The sequence below is a fragment of the Staurois parvus genome, unplaced genomic scaffold, assembly GCF_062004578.1.
Source record: "Staurois parvus isolate SC_StPar_1 unplaced genomic scaffold, SC_StPar_1.0 ptg000548l, whole genome shotgun sequence".
NCBI classification, from domain to species: domain Eukaryota; kingdom Metazoa; phylum Chordata; class Amphibia; order Anura; family Ranidae; genus Staurois; species Staurois parvus.
Genome location: NW_028318344.1, coordinates 6,181,701 through 6,197,215, shown reverse-complemented (window position 1 = coordinate 6,197,215; position 15,515 = coordinate 6,181,701). Strand labels below are relative to the sequence as shown.

The 15,515-nt window shown below is 41.4% G+C and overlaps 1 protein-coding gene across 1 annotated transcript in view; it reads left to right on the top strand.

Moving 5' to 3' along the window:
- Nucleotides 1-15,515, top strand: part of LOC149451143 (coiled-coil domain-containing protein 63-like) — a 150,760-nt gene that overhangs the window by 14,964 nt on the left and 120,281 nt on the right. Inside the window, exons 3-4 of the mRNA XM_089690928.1 lie at nucleotides 1,721-1,820; nucleotides 15,128-15,317. Coding sequence (XP_089547054.1) covers nucleotides 1,721-1,820; nucleotides 15,128-15,317 — 290 coding nt within the window. The remainder of the gene's footprint in view (nucleotides 1-1,720; nucleotides 1,821-15,127; nucleotides 15,318-15,515) is intronic.

Here is a 15,515-nt window from a genome sequence, read left to right as displayed (position 1 = left end):
CTCTTTTTTTTTTAACCCACAGTGGTGGGCAAAAACAAAACATCTAAGTGTACAAAAAGTGCATGTGAAACACACATACAAACATGTGCACTTAAGGGTATGGCTCTAGTCCACCTTCCGAAGAAGTAGGACTCTACCCTGAACCTTGAGGCTCAAGGCTCCTGACGGGCAAGGCTCGATGGGGTCCACCTAGCCAAAAGGCCTGGCAGACCCCTCTCCTCATGGTCAACTGAAGCCGACCACTGAGTACTTGATGAGGAGCTCTTTCGATAACCCCAGTTCAGGGGAGGAAGGAACTTAATGGCCACAAGTCCTCCCCCTAGCCTTCAGGGAAGGTCGAGGGACCCACACCTTCCATCCAAGTAAAAGAAACACACACAAAAGTACAAGTGACAACTGTGAGAGAAAAAAATAAAGAAAATAAATAGTGCCAGTACATAGTGCAATTGCTCGGCCTTGCTGCTGGTCTCTGCTGAACCACCCAAGATTCGGTCCATCTATGGCCAGCTTAAGTTCTTCCCATCCCTTGCTGAGGAGGAGTCTCACCAGGGCTGCAGGGTGGGCATTACAATAAAAGGGAACTAAGCTCGTCCTACAGTAACATCACTAAAAACATTTTAAAAACAATGTGCAGGTCCTGTACCAAATATGTAATAATGGTTCACATGCTGTAGTGTTTCTGCCTCATGAATGGGATATTGATCCAGGAATAGCATGCAGTTGAATTTATATCCCAACCAGGTACACAAACTATAGACATAATAGGGTTGATTTACTAAAACTGGAGAGTGCAAAATCTGGTGCAGCTGTGTATTGTAGCCAATTAGCTTCTAACTACAACTTGTTCAGTTAAGTTTTGAAAAAAAGAAAACTGGAACCTGATTGCCAAGCCATCTCCGGTACTCCACTGTGGAGAATATATTTGTAATCCAGGGACTGCAGGATGTTTATATGCCACAGTTCAACAAACACCTGTATCATATGTAATCCAAGCAAAATGGAAATGTTCCACCACAGCAAGGTGAATCCCACATGAAGCATACATCAGTTTAGAAAATAATGTTCCTAATTGGTTGTGCTGTGGACAGATAAAGCAAACGGTGCTTATGGAGGATATCACATGGGACGTTCTACAAGCATAATAAGTTTCAATGATGATGCCATTCAAGAAAAAGAACAATGATGTCTCTGTGGTAAATTCAGCTTCAAAAAGGTGTTTAAGCATATGGAGATAAATCCCAATATATGGTGATCCCCAGAGCACCACCATGTAGTGTCACTGTGATCTGATAATGTCGAGGACACAATGTTTTTAATGATGGCGTTGTCTTAAATAACAAGGCTAATTTACATACATGCAACATACTTCATGGTATTTTTTTCAGTGTGCATTCATTTTTGTTATAGGTGTCTGTCTAAGAGACCTTTGTAGTTTTATTCTGTTATCTAATGCAAGACACCATACCCTTTATTGTTGTCCAAATATTTTACATTAATAAAGTACAGCAGGCAGAATGAGACTCCCTTACTTGGCTTCCTAATGGTTATATTAGGGATGAAACAGTGAACGTCACTAGTAATATCCTGCCACCACAGTCCCTGTGAGATATTACAAAAATTGAAAATTATTATGTTTTGATTGACACACATTGAACAGATGGATGTAACATATGATTTTCCTTTTTTTCATACAGTTGCCTTTTTATATTATTTTTTCTAGCGGATAGTGAGCTGGCCAAGCTACAGCGCATTTTTCGCCTGAAGGAGGGACAGCGTCAAGCAACCACTATCGGGAAAAAGGAACAAATACGGAGACAGCAGTATGTATTCCTTAACCAAGATTTGTTCAGTTAATCTGCCGCAGACTGACATCTCTCTTCAACAGGCAGAATGCAGCCTCAGGGAATTTTCTCTTAATGTCATGTCATTAGTGCAGCATGGTATTCGGGGAGATGCCAATTGAAAACATGTGGCAAAGCAAGACACCTGCCATTCCTGTCATACTGTATGTCTTGTTTGAAGAGAAGCTGTGCAAATAACTCTAAGTATGTGCAAATGTAATACAGCACATAGTGGAATTTGACAAGCTTATGTGACGCATGTACTGCTTTATTATTAAAGCAAAGACACACATGGGGGAATGTATGGAGTCAATCTCATGGAGAGGCCGTAGGAGAAAGCTGCCGACGGATTCTTGGTTTGTCACCCCCCCTCTAGTGGTCAAAAATAATATGTACTAGTTTTCCGACTCTAAGGGTTGAGGCTTTGTTGTTACATGATTGATACATTTCTAGATCATGTTTGTGTTTTGTATTAAGGCTTTTAGATGCATTTTCTCGTGTTTATGTATGTTATGTTCTCATTCTGTTTACCAAGCAAAAACCTCTAAACAAGCATGTATATAAAAGAAGATTGTGAACACTTACCTTACCTTACCCACTGCCCAAGCTGCTTTAATGCCATTCAGTTGATGAGAAATCTTCATAGGAATTCCACAGGGAAAGCAGCCCTTCTAGGTGTGTTATCTCCTGTGCCTTCTGCAGTCTGCATTGGTTCCTCCTGCTGATCTCCACATCAGTACCATGTCTTTTAATGCTTGGAAGTCAGCAGGAGGAACCATTGAGCCTTGTTGAGGTCACTAGACATTTTGCATGGCCGAAAATTTTGTTTTTTTTTTTCATTTTCGTTTCAGCCATTAATTGAAAATTTTCAGTTCGTCACATTGTTATGTTGAACAGATTCCTTTTCAGGATTTGCTTTGTATCTTTGGCATTCATTTCGTATATTCTTACAATCTCCTAGATTGTAAGCTCGAAAGAGCAGGGCCCTCGATCCCCTCATGTTTTGCATTGTATTGTTATTGTTCTGTCACATGTTCTGTCCCCCTTTGTAATGTACAGCACTGAGCGAACTATTGGCGCTTTATAAATACTGTATAATAATAATAATAATATATTCGTTTTGTACCGAAAGGATTCGATGTTGTGAAGAATAGCTGATAGCAGAATGTAAATAAAGTGACAGCATTAAATAATAATTTTTTGCCCTTTTGGTCTGGTTTGGATTTTGACAGGAATGCCATGCCAAACTTTTTTAAAAATGGCGTGGAGTCCCCCCCAAAATCCATACCAGACCCTTATCCGAGCATGCAGCCTGAATAGGCAAGAAAGGGGGTTGGGGGTGGGGGGTGGCAAGCAAGTGGAGAGGAGCTTTGGTGGAAGGGGGCTCAAAACATCTTATCCCCATGTTGATGAGGACAAGGGTCTCTTCCCCACAACCCTGGCCAGTGGTTGTAGGGGTCTGCAGATGGGGAGCTTATCAGAATCTGGAAGCACCGGATCCTGACTGCCACCTATTTGGATGAGTGTGGGGTACTATGTACCACTACTCATTCACCAAAAAAAATGTCAAAGTAAATAAAAACACAAACACAGTTTTTGACAAGTCCTTTTTAAACCCACTCCCCTCAAAAACTGTCCTCCAAAGTAGATCCAACGTCAATCATCATGAATGCCGAACCACACAAAAAAAAAAATGCCGGGTGCCGAACATGTGTCCGGTGCAGGGACACATGCCTAATGACAGGTAAACATGGGTGCTGTCTCTTTCACACCTGTCATTGGGCGAGTGTCACCAGATGACCCCACCCTCATCTTTACCTGTCATTTAGTCTGTGTCCCTGGATGGTAAAGGTCATGTACGCTGGGTGACAGGCTTTACATTTACTATCACTTAATGAGCTGGTGACAATGGGTCATCAGAGCAAACAGAGAGTGAATATCCCCAGCAGGAACACAGACATCAATAAACACCTTACAGAACTTCTTACTATTTTCTAGTCTATCCTAAACCTAAACATATGTTTGTCTTAAGATGTACCTGTTGTGAGCTTATCATTGTTTATATTTACATTGATATCACCTATCAGAAATGTGAATTTGAACTGTATTTGGGCATTCCCTAGCTGATTATTTCTGAGAAAACACACACACACTGGATATAGACTCACTATATCAGTATCAGCTGGTATTGCCAGCAGTAACCTATGCACGGGACACCCAGGAACAGTCCAAGTAGGTTTGTCTTGTAATTTTATTCATCAAGGCAGCAAGCAAATACAATTTTCTTAGAATAAAACAAGTGAATCATCTGCATGTCTGGCCCATTAACTGAACTCAGATCCGTTCTTGACTTACATAGTACCCCATATTGGGTTCCCCAAAACAAACAGGCAGTATTTGTATGGTTTTAGCGTTCTGTTAGCACTCTCTCCTTCACCCTCTAACAGCAGAGAGAGTGAGAGAGAGCTCCGAGCACCAGTTATCTCACATAAATAAAGACTTGTGGTCAACTGAGAATTATAATAAGGTCTGGCTAACAGATAAGATGTGGACCTCAGAATGGAGGCTTATTCCCGCCAAAAGCTCTACAAGGCCCCCAGACTGCAGCACCACAAACAGAACTTATTGTGTTTCTGAGAAAACAAAAAGTCTGTTCTTTCCAGATCATCCCTGGAGCCTTTCAATATGTGAATGCAAAAAAAACCTAGGTGATACATACTGTATATATTATCTACAATCATACCATCCAGTGCTATATATATATATCCATTACCATAAGATCATACCCTGACCATGAACAGTGCAGTCACAGGACTGCTCATTAGCTGCTCTTAAATTGTTGGTAAAGTGAAGTGTTAATTGTCTGTATTTGGCAATTTCAGCAACTTCCTCTTAGAACAGTAAATGAAGTCCTGAATTCGTATTTGAATCATTTTTCACAGTGTATTTTTCATCTCCTGTACAACACTCAGGTGGTACAGCTGTCCTGCCGTTCAGTTTCAGAACTTGGCACTGGGCAGAGCCAAACACAATGAGGGGCTATCTCAAAATGAAATAAATCACTCATTCTTAAGTCTTCCCACTTGGATTGCCAGCACTGGTCAGATTTCATCCAGGTAGTCTGCATCAGAGCTGATGCCTGAAAACGGGTCATTTTGTGCAGGGTGGAGATTAACACCTTGCTCAGGCGCTTATCAAGTAGTGTGAACTTGTGTCACATACGTTCTGTCTTACGGTGTTTCCCGGTGATTTATTGCTATATAATATAAAGAATGCCTCAGTACGATTTAGCCTTAAAAAATCTTTGACCTACATAAAAATGGCAAGACAAAGGACTAATACATTGTCATATTTCTCATGAGACATTCTTACTGTTGATGGCAATGCTTAAATGGCACATATTGTTGCCCTTTATATAGAACTGTTTATATTCACATTGATCGTATTTATGGCAAAGTTAATCCTTGTACCTTTTATACACTTCCCATGTTTTTTTCTAATACAGTCTGTATTATGTGTTAATTTAGATGACATGTTATAGATGGCATGTATATACACTGCTCAAAAAAATGGAAAGGAACACTTTTTAATCAGAGTATAGCATCAAGTCAGTTAAACTCTTGGGATATTGATCTGGTCAGTTAAGTAGCAGAGGGGGTTGTTAATCAGTTTCAGTTGCTTTGGTGTTAATGAAATTAACAACAGGTGCACTAAATGGGCAACAATGAGACAATCCCCAAAACAGGAATGGTTTACAGGTGGAGGCCACTCACATTTTTTTCCCTACTCATCTTTTCTAACTGTTTTTCCCTAGTTTTTCATTTGGCTAGGGTCAGTGCCACTACTGGTGGCATGAGGCGATACCTGGACCCTACAGAGGTTGCACAGGCAGTTCAACTCTTCCAGGATGGCACATGAATATGTGCCATTGCCAGAAAGTTTGCTGTGTGTCCCAGCACAGTCTCAAGAGCATGGAGGAGATTCCAGGAGACAGGCAGTTACTCTGGGAGAGCTGGGCAGGGCCGTAGAAGGTCCTTAACCCATAAGCAGGGCCGGTATCTGCTCCTTTGTGCAAGGATGAATAGGATGAGCACTGCCAGAGCCCTACCAAATGACCTCCAGCAGGCCACTGGTGTGAATGTCTCTGACCAAACAATCAGAAACAGACTTCATGAGGGTGACCTGAGGGCCCAACATGCTCTAGTGGGCCCTGTGCTCACTGCCCAGAACCACAGAGCTCAATTGGCATTTGCCAGTCGAACACCAGAATTGGCAGGTCCACCACTGGCGCCCTGTGGTTTTCACAGATGAGAGCAGGCTCACCTTGAGCACATGTGACAGACGTGAAAGGGTCTGGAGAAGCCATGGAGAACATTATGCTGCCTGTAACATCGTTCAGCATGACTGCTTTGGTGGTGGGTTAGTGATGGTTTGGGGAGGCATATTCATGGAGGGACGCACAGACTTCTACAGGCTAGACAATGGCACCCTGACTACCATTAGGTAAGGGGATGAAATCCTTGGTCCCATTGTCAGACCCTACGCTGGTGCAGTAGGTCCTGGGTTCCTCCTGATGCACGACAATGCCCGACCTTATGTGGCGAGATTATGCAGGCAGTTCCTGGAGGATGAAGGAACTGATACCATTGAATGGCCCCCACGCTTGCCTAACCTAAATCCAATAGAACACCTCTGGGATATCATGTTTCGGTCCATCCAACACCGCCAGGTTGCACCTCAGACTGTCCAGGTGCTCAGTGATGCCCTGGTCCAGATCTGGGAGGAAATACTCCAGGACATCATCCATCGTCATTGTCAGGCATTCACACAAGCACATGGGGGCCATACAAACTACTGAGTACCATTTTGAGTTGCTGCAATGAAATTTCAGCTAAATGGACTAGCCTGCTGCATCATTTTTTCACTTTGATTTTTTGGGGTGTCTTTGAATTCAGTCCTCTGTAGGTTGATAATTTTCATTTCCATCAAGTGATGGGGCATCCTTACGTTCCTAACACATTACCCAGTCCTTCAGTATATCAGTATATCAGTATAGATATCCTCTATAAATATCCAGCATGATATTTTTCCCCATTGAGAGATGATGTGTTTTCAAGTGTTCCTTTAATTTTTTTGAGAAGTGTGTGTATATATATATATATATATATAATGATAGGCAAAAGTTTTGGGATGCCTGCCTTTACACTCACATGAACTATAATGGCATCTTATTCTTAGTCCGTAGGGTTCAATATTGAGTTGGCCCGCCCTTTGCAGCTATAACAGCTTCAACTCTTCTGGGAAGGCCGCCCACAAGGTTTAGGAGTGTGTCTGTGGGAAGGTTTGACCATTCTTCCAGAAGCGCATTTGTGAGGTCAGGCACTGATGTCGGACAAGAAGGCCCGGCTTGCAGTCTCTGCTCTAATTCATCCCAAAGGTGTTCTATTGGGTTGAGGTCAGGACTGTGCAGGCCAGTCAAGTTCCTCCACCCCAAACTCGCTCATCTATGTCTTTATGGGCCTTGCTTTGTGCACTGGTGCGCAATCATGTTGGAAAAGGAATCGGCCATCCCTAAACTATTCCCACAAAGTTGGTAGCATTAAATTGTCCAAAATGTCTTGGTATGCTGATGCCTTAAGAGTTCCCTTCACTGGAACTAGGGGGCCAAGCCCAACCCCTGAAAAACAACTCCACACCACAATCCCCCCCCCCAGTACCAATCTTTACACTTGGTACCATGCAGTCAGGCAAGTTCCATTCTCCTGGCAAATGCTAAACCCAGACACAAAACATGAAAGTGCAATTATTTTAGTAAATATACACTGCTAAATACCTTTTCTCTTTAGAACAAGCTGTTAGAACAAGCTGTTAGAACAAGCTGGGACTTTTATCAGTGCTCAGTAGAGCACTGGTTAAAGTTTGTAGGAGGAGTTTTCTTTCTGCTCTAGGAGGATGACCTCTGTCTGGACAATGCTGATTAGCCCTGTGCTGATCACATGCACTCTCCAAAAAAAAAAAAATCTCAAGCAATACACACCAAACTAAGCATGTGCATAGTGACTCCACATGACAAATCCTATCAGGAGATAAGAGGGGGGCACTGGAAGAAGGGGAGTATCAGAGAAGTCGGGATCAAACAGCGTTTTTACAAATTGCAGAGGTTTAACCCTGTAGGTTCCAAAGTGAGTATAACAACCATGCTTTACTGCAAATACAGTCTGATTTTAGTGTTGTGGATTTAGTAACACTTTAAGTTAAATTATAAGTTCATCTTTGGGAACATGCAACATGTTCAACCCCCTTGTAGGGTGGAACATGTAACATGTTCCCACTCCTACAGCCTCTCGCCGGTTTCCCCCCGTGACAGCGGGCTGGGGACCTTCTCCCTACACCCACTGTCATAATTTGAAAATAATGCGGCTGTTCTTTTCCTGTGAATGAATGAACTACCGACAGCCATTGTAGCAGATGGCTTGCAGTTCTCAGTGAACTACCATGGCATGGATGAACGCTCTAGGTAGTTTATTGAGTCTTCCTGTCATTGTGTATATAAAGTACGAGCAGACAGATACACTGACAGTCTGCAGGAGACTGAGAATGCACACAAGATCTGCTGATCGCAGGTGCAATGCTTTACAGGCTACTATAAAAATAAATAAATAAATAAATGCACTTTTTTTTTTTACCTGCAAAAAAATGTTCATTAATTTTTTTTAATTTTTTTTTTAGAGAGGTGAACTTATTCTTTAAGCAACACATGCTGCTGCTGCTCAATCTGGATTGGGCATCTAGGCATCAATGACCTCTATTCACAAACATGTAAAATAATGCACAGGTTTTTGGGGATCCTTTGTCATATACTAAATATTTATTTGTAAAGCAAATATTCTTTAAAAAACAGAAGTAAAGCATACATTTAAAAGACATATAAACTGAGAAATTAAAATGAAGTTACCAAAGCCATTATGGTGTCCCTGTCAAATGAATGCAAGCAATGTATATGTTGGCCATGATAATACACATTTTAACATCTACAATTACTTCTTCGATGTGACCCCAGAGTGCTGATATCCACCATACTCCAAACATTCCAATTCTTCATTTCACATGTGCACATTAAAAGAGATTGCTCACTTCCTTATGGATGGAACAAATGAAGATCTTGCCAGGAAACTTTGACAATGAGATTGGTTACAGCACCTTTGCCACAGAAAATGCTCAGATCCAACTCATCACTTGTGAAGATTGCATAGCTGTTGGCCAATCTAAATGCCATGCTTTGAAAGAAATTTGTGCTAGTTCTTTCAAAACAATGATTGCTTGCAGGTTTTGGTTGGTTGGAGGCACTTCATGTGCTTCTTTGACTTTAAAACTCCACACTTACAAAACTCAGTCCAGATCCCAATCTCCAAAACATGGGAAAGACATGTGAAAGTGTATTTTGGAGGTGGAGCCTCCTTTGAGATTAACAAACACTAGGATTGCTCTTGATTGTAATGAAAGTATCTGGGTAGGTGACCAATATGACTATTTTATCTGATATATTGTAAAAGTAGCAGTCACCTAATAGTTATAAACTTGTTTTTCCATCACAATTTAGTATCTCTCCCTATATTCCTTGCAGCTTATCACCTTCTATGTGATAAAAGCACATAGTACACAGGCAGAATATCCATCCTTTTCTCAGCCATGAATTATTAATGAAGCCAAAGCTTTGTCATGACTGGGAACCTTCATTTCCAGGAAGCACTACATATGTCACTTATGACAGCTCTTATGACACGTCCTATGACAGCTTTCTGTTAATACAGAAAGTATATTTACCTGCTGACTGAACAAGGTTGTGACTGCTAATAACTCTTCTGAGTGTTGAATGTGCATAGTTCAGAGTATATTGTTTAAAATTTATCTCTGCTTCTGAAATCAAATTTGAAAAAGACCCACTATATGTTTGTCTTCCCATTCACACACAGCATAGCTCAGACCTGGGAAATCTGAGTCCCCAGGGCCACATCTTGCCCTTTGACTGTCCCTCTCTGGCCTGCAATGCCTCCCCTGTTAGCATGAGTCTCTGAGCCTGTCAGCTTCTTCATTGAACTCAATGAGAGAGTTTGACATGCAGTGCCGCTTGTCTAACTCTGCATCCCGAGTTAAAAATGCTGCAGTCATGATGCAAAGCATTGTGATCGCGATATGTGAACAGCCCTGTATTTTAGAGATCAGGTGGGTGGCCAGGGGAGCAGTAAAGCCATGGCTTACCTGCCTTACCAGGTCCAAAATGAATATTGAGCAGAAGTAAGCTTAGCCATCCAGTCCCAGTTTCTCATGTGGCCCCTTGGGAAAATTAATTGCCCACCCCTGGCATAGCTAAAAATAATCAAAAGAAAAAATATTTCAAGTGCCACTGCACATGTGCATCCTGTCTAGTCCTGTTTGCCTGTCTCTGCATGTTGACAGCCTGCAATCCTAGGCTTGTGGTCTCTCTCCCAGAAACTTGTAAATAAGGGTGGCTCCATAAGACCTCTCAAAAAAAGGAAATCATCTGCGAAGAGAAAATCTGGGGCAGTGATCTACAGGCCTGCTGAATTGAAAAGATTGCAATGCTTTTAAAAAAGACAAGGCAGCAAACACGATAAGTACTCAGCTGCCAGAATTACTAATAAAATGCTAGGGTTTAATAACTCTTTAATTATGTTAAGCATAGCTCCTACCTAATGTAGCCAGGTGTGGCTGTATCATTATGCCTTTCAGGGATATTTACAGATGAGACTATGGTTAATAATTTTCCCCCTAGTGCTCAAGTACTGGGACTGCTACATCTCTTCCTGTTAGCAGAGTGGGTCCAGTTTTTCTGACAGCATATGATCTTGGGACCTGTAGTCCCGTAGTCAATACATCAAGATGCTGAGAGAGCAGATATATTCTACAGCAAGGGACTGGCTCACTCTCTTGACATAGGATTTAGAGCTGAACACAGGGGGACTGTCGATATCCTCCAGAGACAGGTTGCCCTACTGATTAGGAACTCTGCTATCCGGTCTTCACACAGACATCTCTGCACACTGTGCTGACAGGCTGCCAGGTGGCAACTCTGCACATCCCTGTAAACAGCCAAGAGTCTGTGCAAAAACTCTTGTTCCTAGGAGGCCATACTAGCTATGGGATTGGTGAGCTGGCTGATGCCCAAACTCTTTCTGTCATCACTATACATACTGCATGCAGACACATTTCCACCTCAGTATCAGGAGAACTTTGCTTTGGGCAGTACCACGGCCTATTTGATTAATTTCATTGAGTAACCAGTATTCATTATTGTTTATGAGCCCTACCATTGATATCAGAAGACAACGGTCACCACCATATCAGGAACTTTAAACTTCACAGGACTCAAGTTGCAATCTCTAGTTAAAGGGACCTCTTCTCTTCTAAGGCCATTGTTATTTAAATTAGGATACTTCTATCTATCTATGCTGGAGTTTATATTTACATAATTCTCTGCATTCGCCACTGTGGCACCGGTGGCCTAGAGGGAGCAGATAAGTCAAGTCAACTTTTCTTCTCCCTCTTGCTGCTGGTGTTGCAGTTTAATAGTTGACGCTTACTACTTATGACTGTAAAATTTGTTAAACGTTCCTAAATTACTATTCCTGTTTTATCAGTGTTCTATTTTTATGCGTTAACTGGGGTTATATATCTTAAACCCATTATTTTTGTTGTCTACTGTTTCAAACAAGTCTAATATAGTGATGTCTCTTGCATTATTATCCTCAACAATTGAGATATGTCTGAACCCAGAGTGTCAGAGGTGTCAGGAAGCTTGCAAGGTCAGGGCAACCACTAGGGTTATCAAGTGGCCCCTGGGGGGTAGCGGTACACTAGGGAAAACTAGGTAGGATTTTTAAAGAAGTAGAGCCAAAATCTCTTTTCGCCCTACTTCTCCTCTGGGTGATAGGAGTGCAGTTAGTTCTGCACTCCTGTGACCCGTATTCAGCCAACATTGGGCTAAAGTCCACTGTCGGCTGATGTCACTTAGCAGGTCCAGACTCTGTAGAGATCCCGACTTTAATGTTGGAATCCACCCAGATTCCTGACTGGCAGCTGTCTCAGCCTCTCAGCAAGCCACTGAAAGCCTGAGCTAGTTGTTCCCTCCCCCTCCACAGCCTGGCAGTTCAGTGAGCGTTGGAAGGGCAGAGCAGAGAGTTGATGACTGACAGTCACTGCTCTCTGCTAAGAGTGGACCGAGAACTGAGCAATCACGCGATCACTCAATTCCCGGTCTTAGAGCCAGTGAGGGACAGCTGCAACATTGGACCAATGCTGCAGCAGAGAGGTAAGTATGCATATTGATTTTTTACTATGCCCCCATTTCTCCGTTACACCTCACTGAAGACCAAGAACCGAGGGATCAGTGGTCTTTGATCGCTTGGTTCTCAGACTCAGAAGCGACGGGGGGCAGATGTGGCATCAGAATGATGCTGTATCCACCTAGGTGAGTATAAATGTTTATTTTTTTAATCCCATATTTCTCTTTTAAATAAGTACAAAGGCAAGAAGTATTTTGTATTTTTTAGTTATGTGAATAGGAACATGTAAAAGACACAAAGTAGGTGTTATCTCAATTTGGGTGTAAAAGTAGAAATCCATTTTTAAAGTACAGGATTACTTTTGTAAGTATGGTTTTCCCCACCCCATCTCCTATCTAGCGTGCTTGTACACATACTTCAGATCCAACAGGAACCCACTCGCTACTGTTTGCTTTGGCTCTCCTATTCTATACAACCTGTGGTCACCCCTGTGCACTGCAGCACAGGCACCTTGCCGAAAAATGGATTTAGACACTGCCTGTTGTGGCAGGAGGTCGGGCACTGGGAGTGGATCCATGCTGAATCTGAAATCCGTGTATATTGTGCATACAAGGGGAAAACAAAGAGGGGTTTTCTAACAAGAGTAACCCTGTACTTTAGCCATTTTACATTGCCAGTTCATATCACAAATACTGTACATTTCTCTTTCTCTAGTCTCAAAATACAGCTGTGATCTGGAAGAGTCTGTGCATTACCATTCCATTCAAGCACTGTCTGCACAGCGGAAAATGTGAAAGTTTAAATTAAAGACAACGATAGCACCAATTAAGCAGCACATCAAATTCACTCCTCTCCTGCTGCCAGCACTTTGAAGAGTGACAGTGCGAGCTGCAGGGGGATGCTATTACGTTTTATGCACTAAGCAAGCAATTGATGTTTGTACAGAGGGAAGATTTGTTGGAGCTCCTTAGCTAATTTACTGAAATGTTTTTGAAAACAATGTCAGGAAAAGCCCTTGTTGGGGAAAATTATGGACGTCCACTCCCATACAACCTTTTAAAAAAACTGAAAGCAAATTACATTGTGTTCATTTTTCTGGGTGCTACATTTGTACTAATTAGTGTCCTAAAAGATGGATATTGTTGCTGTAAATGCATATATTTTACAGTGAACATTTTTTTAAATATCAAGGCTAATGGAAGCCTCTGTTGGATTGTAAACTGTCACAAGCCCAACTTCAGGCAACTGAAAAATGATGTCTTGCAGTGGGGATGTGCCCATGCTGAAAGGGCAATTGCTCATTCAGGTGTAGGGGAACAATAAAAGAAGAGTTTTTACCTGATCCTTTGCTCCTTCCTGCTGCTAGACCAGTCTCTGTGGCACCTTCTTCCCCACACTCCAGTGGGCCAGTATCCTGATGTAATCAAGACCAAAGCATGATCCATACCCCTGCACTGGACATGATGACACTGAGGGACAGTCAACCACAGGAGCATGGGGGAGCACCATCTGCTGGGGGAGTGGAGGATCAGGTAAGTAAAAGTGTTTCCCCTCTCCCCTAGACAAGACGAGCAATTAACCCTTTCAGCAATTAACCCTTTCAGGACAGATGGAGTCCTGGAGTTGGCCTATAGCTTTCTTGTATTGAATTGCATTTTAAATGTACTGTTTCCCTTTTTATTGTAAAGCGCTGTTGGCTCTATATCAATGCTGTATAATAATATTTAGTCCTGTGAGTTTTCCTAGACTGGGGATAATACCAGAGTTGCCTGACTGTGATTTCATACTTGATACTAAGGAGCAACTAAAGGAAAATATGTTTTTCATGAAAGAGCAACAGTTGTAACGCATTGGGTTTTAGTTTTAGAAACATCCAACATATATTTTATATGTATATTGTATGTTTGTATAGTGGTGCCCTTAATGAAGTCTATTGGACATAATGCATGGGGTGGAACTAGGGTGACAGCAGTGTGGTGGGAGCATAGTCACGTTTTGAATTTCCAGCATCAACACCCTTGTGCAAGCCCAGGATTATTATTTTGTGGTAAACGTTTTACATAAATGAATAAAAGCACCCCTGTCAGTGGCAATTGGTTTGTCTCAACCGTCTTGATGGACAACTTGGTCCATTAAAGGAAGTTGAAATAAAAATAGACTTACTGGTTTGGATCACCAGGTGAAAATAAAGGGAAAAAGACTAAAAAAATGAATGAATCCACCATTTCATTTTTGTTTTGGGGTTTAATACCGCTTTAACTGGGTTCTGGCATACAAGTGGTTTGAAATTAGGAGTTTTATTATTGCACATGAACTTTCAAAGTGCATGTTTATGAATTAAAAAAAATCCAGGAGATGTGTATGAACTTGAATTTTTTCATTTTTGTATAAAATGATTTTTTTCACTATTGCACTTTATTTGTATTGCTTTTTGTACTCTGGTTTTGTACCTTATATATTGTACTTTTGTCTGTTTTGTATTGGAGGCTTGTATTCATTTTAGTGCACCTAATACTATAAAGTATTGAACATATATATGTATATGTGCGTGTGTGTTCCTTCCTATTAGGGTGATTGTAGCCGTATTAGTGCATTGCGACAGAAACAATTGAGTAGTGTCCGTGATACTTTTTTTATTTGCACTAACATACAATTTTGAGGACAAGCTTTCGGGGTATGTCCCCTTCTTCATAGTAGTACTGCTTTGACTTTGAAGAAGGGGACATACCCCGAAAGCTTGTCCTCAAAATTGTATGTTAGTGCAAATAAAAAAAGTATCATGGACAGTACTCAATTGTTTCTGTTGCTTTTAGGGTTATAATTTTATTATATCACTGCACTTTACATTTAAGATTGTTTACTTGACATTGTATAACATTTTAGTGCTAGCAAGCTTTCATTTCTACAGCCATAGAGATTTCAAGATGTGCACATGAATCTTTGTATTGTGTGTATATGCTTATCTTTGTTGTCTTTGATCAGGGCAGAGATGCGTGCGCTGAAGAAAGAACAGGAGGAGCTGCTGAAGGACCTAAAAATATCAGAAAGTCGTAGCAATCAGTACCGTGATCAGGACAGCCAGGAAAAACTCCAGGCCTTGCTGGAACAAAAACATGAACTTGATGCAGATATAGAAACAGAGAAGCAAATTATTGCTGACCTAGAGAAAGAGGTAAATTATATGAGAAAATAAATAAGACCAAATGTCATCTGTCACAAAGCAAAGCAATTGTATAAAAAACTGTTTGCTGAAGCAACAATGCTTATGTATTGTGCAGTGGGAGATAATTAAAGGATCCGTCTACCCAGGTCTGATATTACAGTTTTTGTTCGATGCTAAAGAGTGATAGCGCTTGAGAGTTTGTTTCAT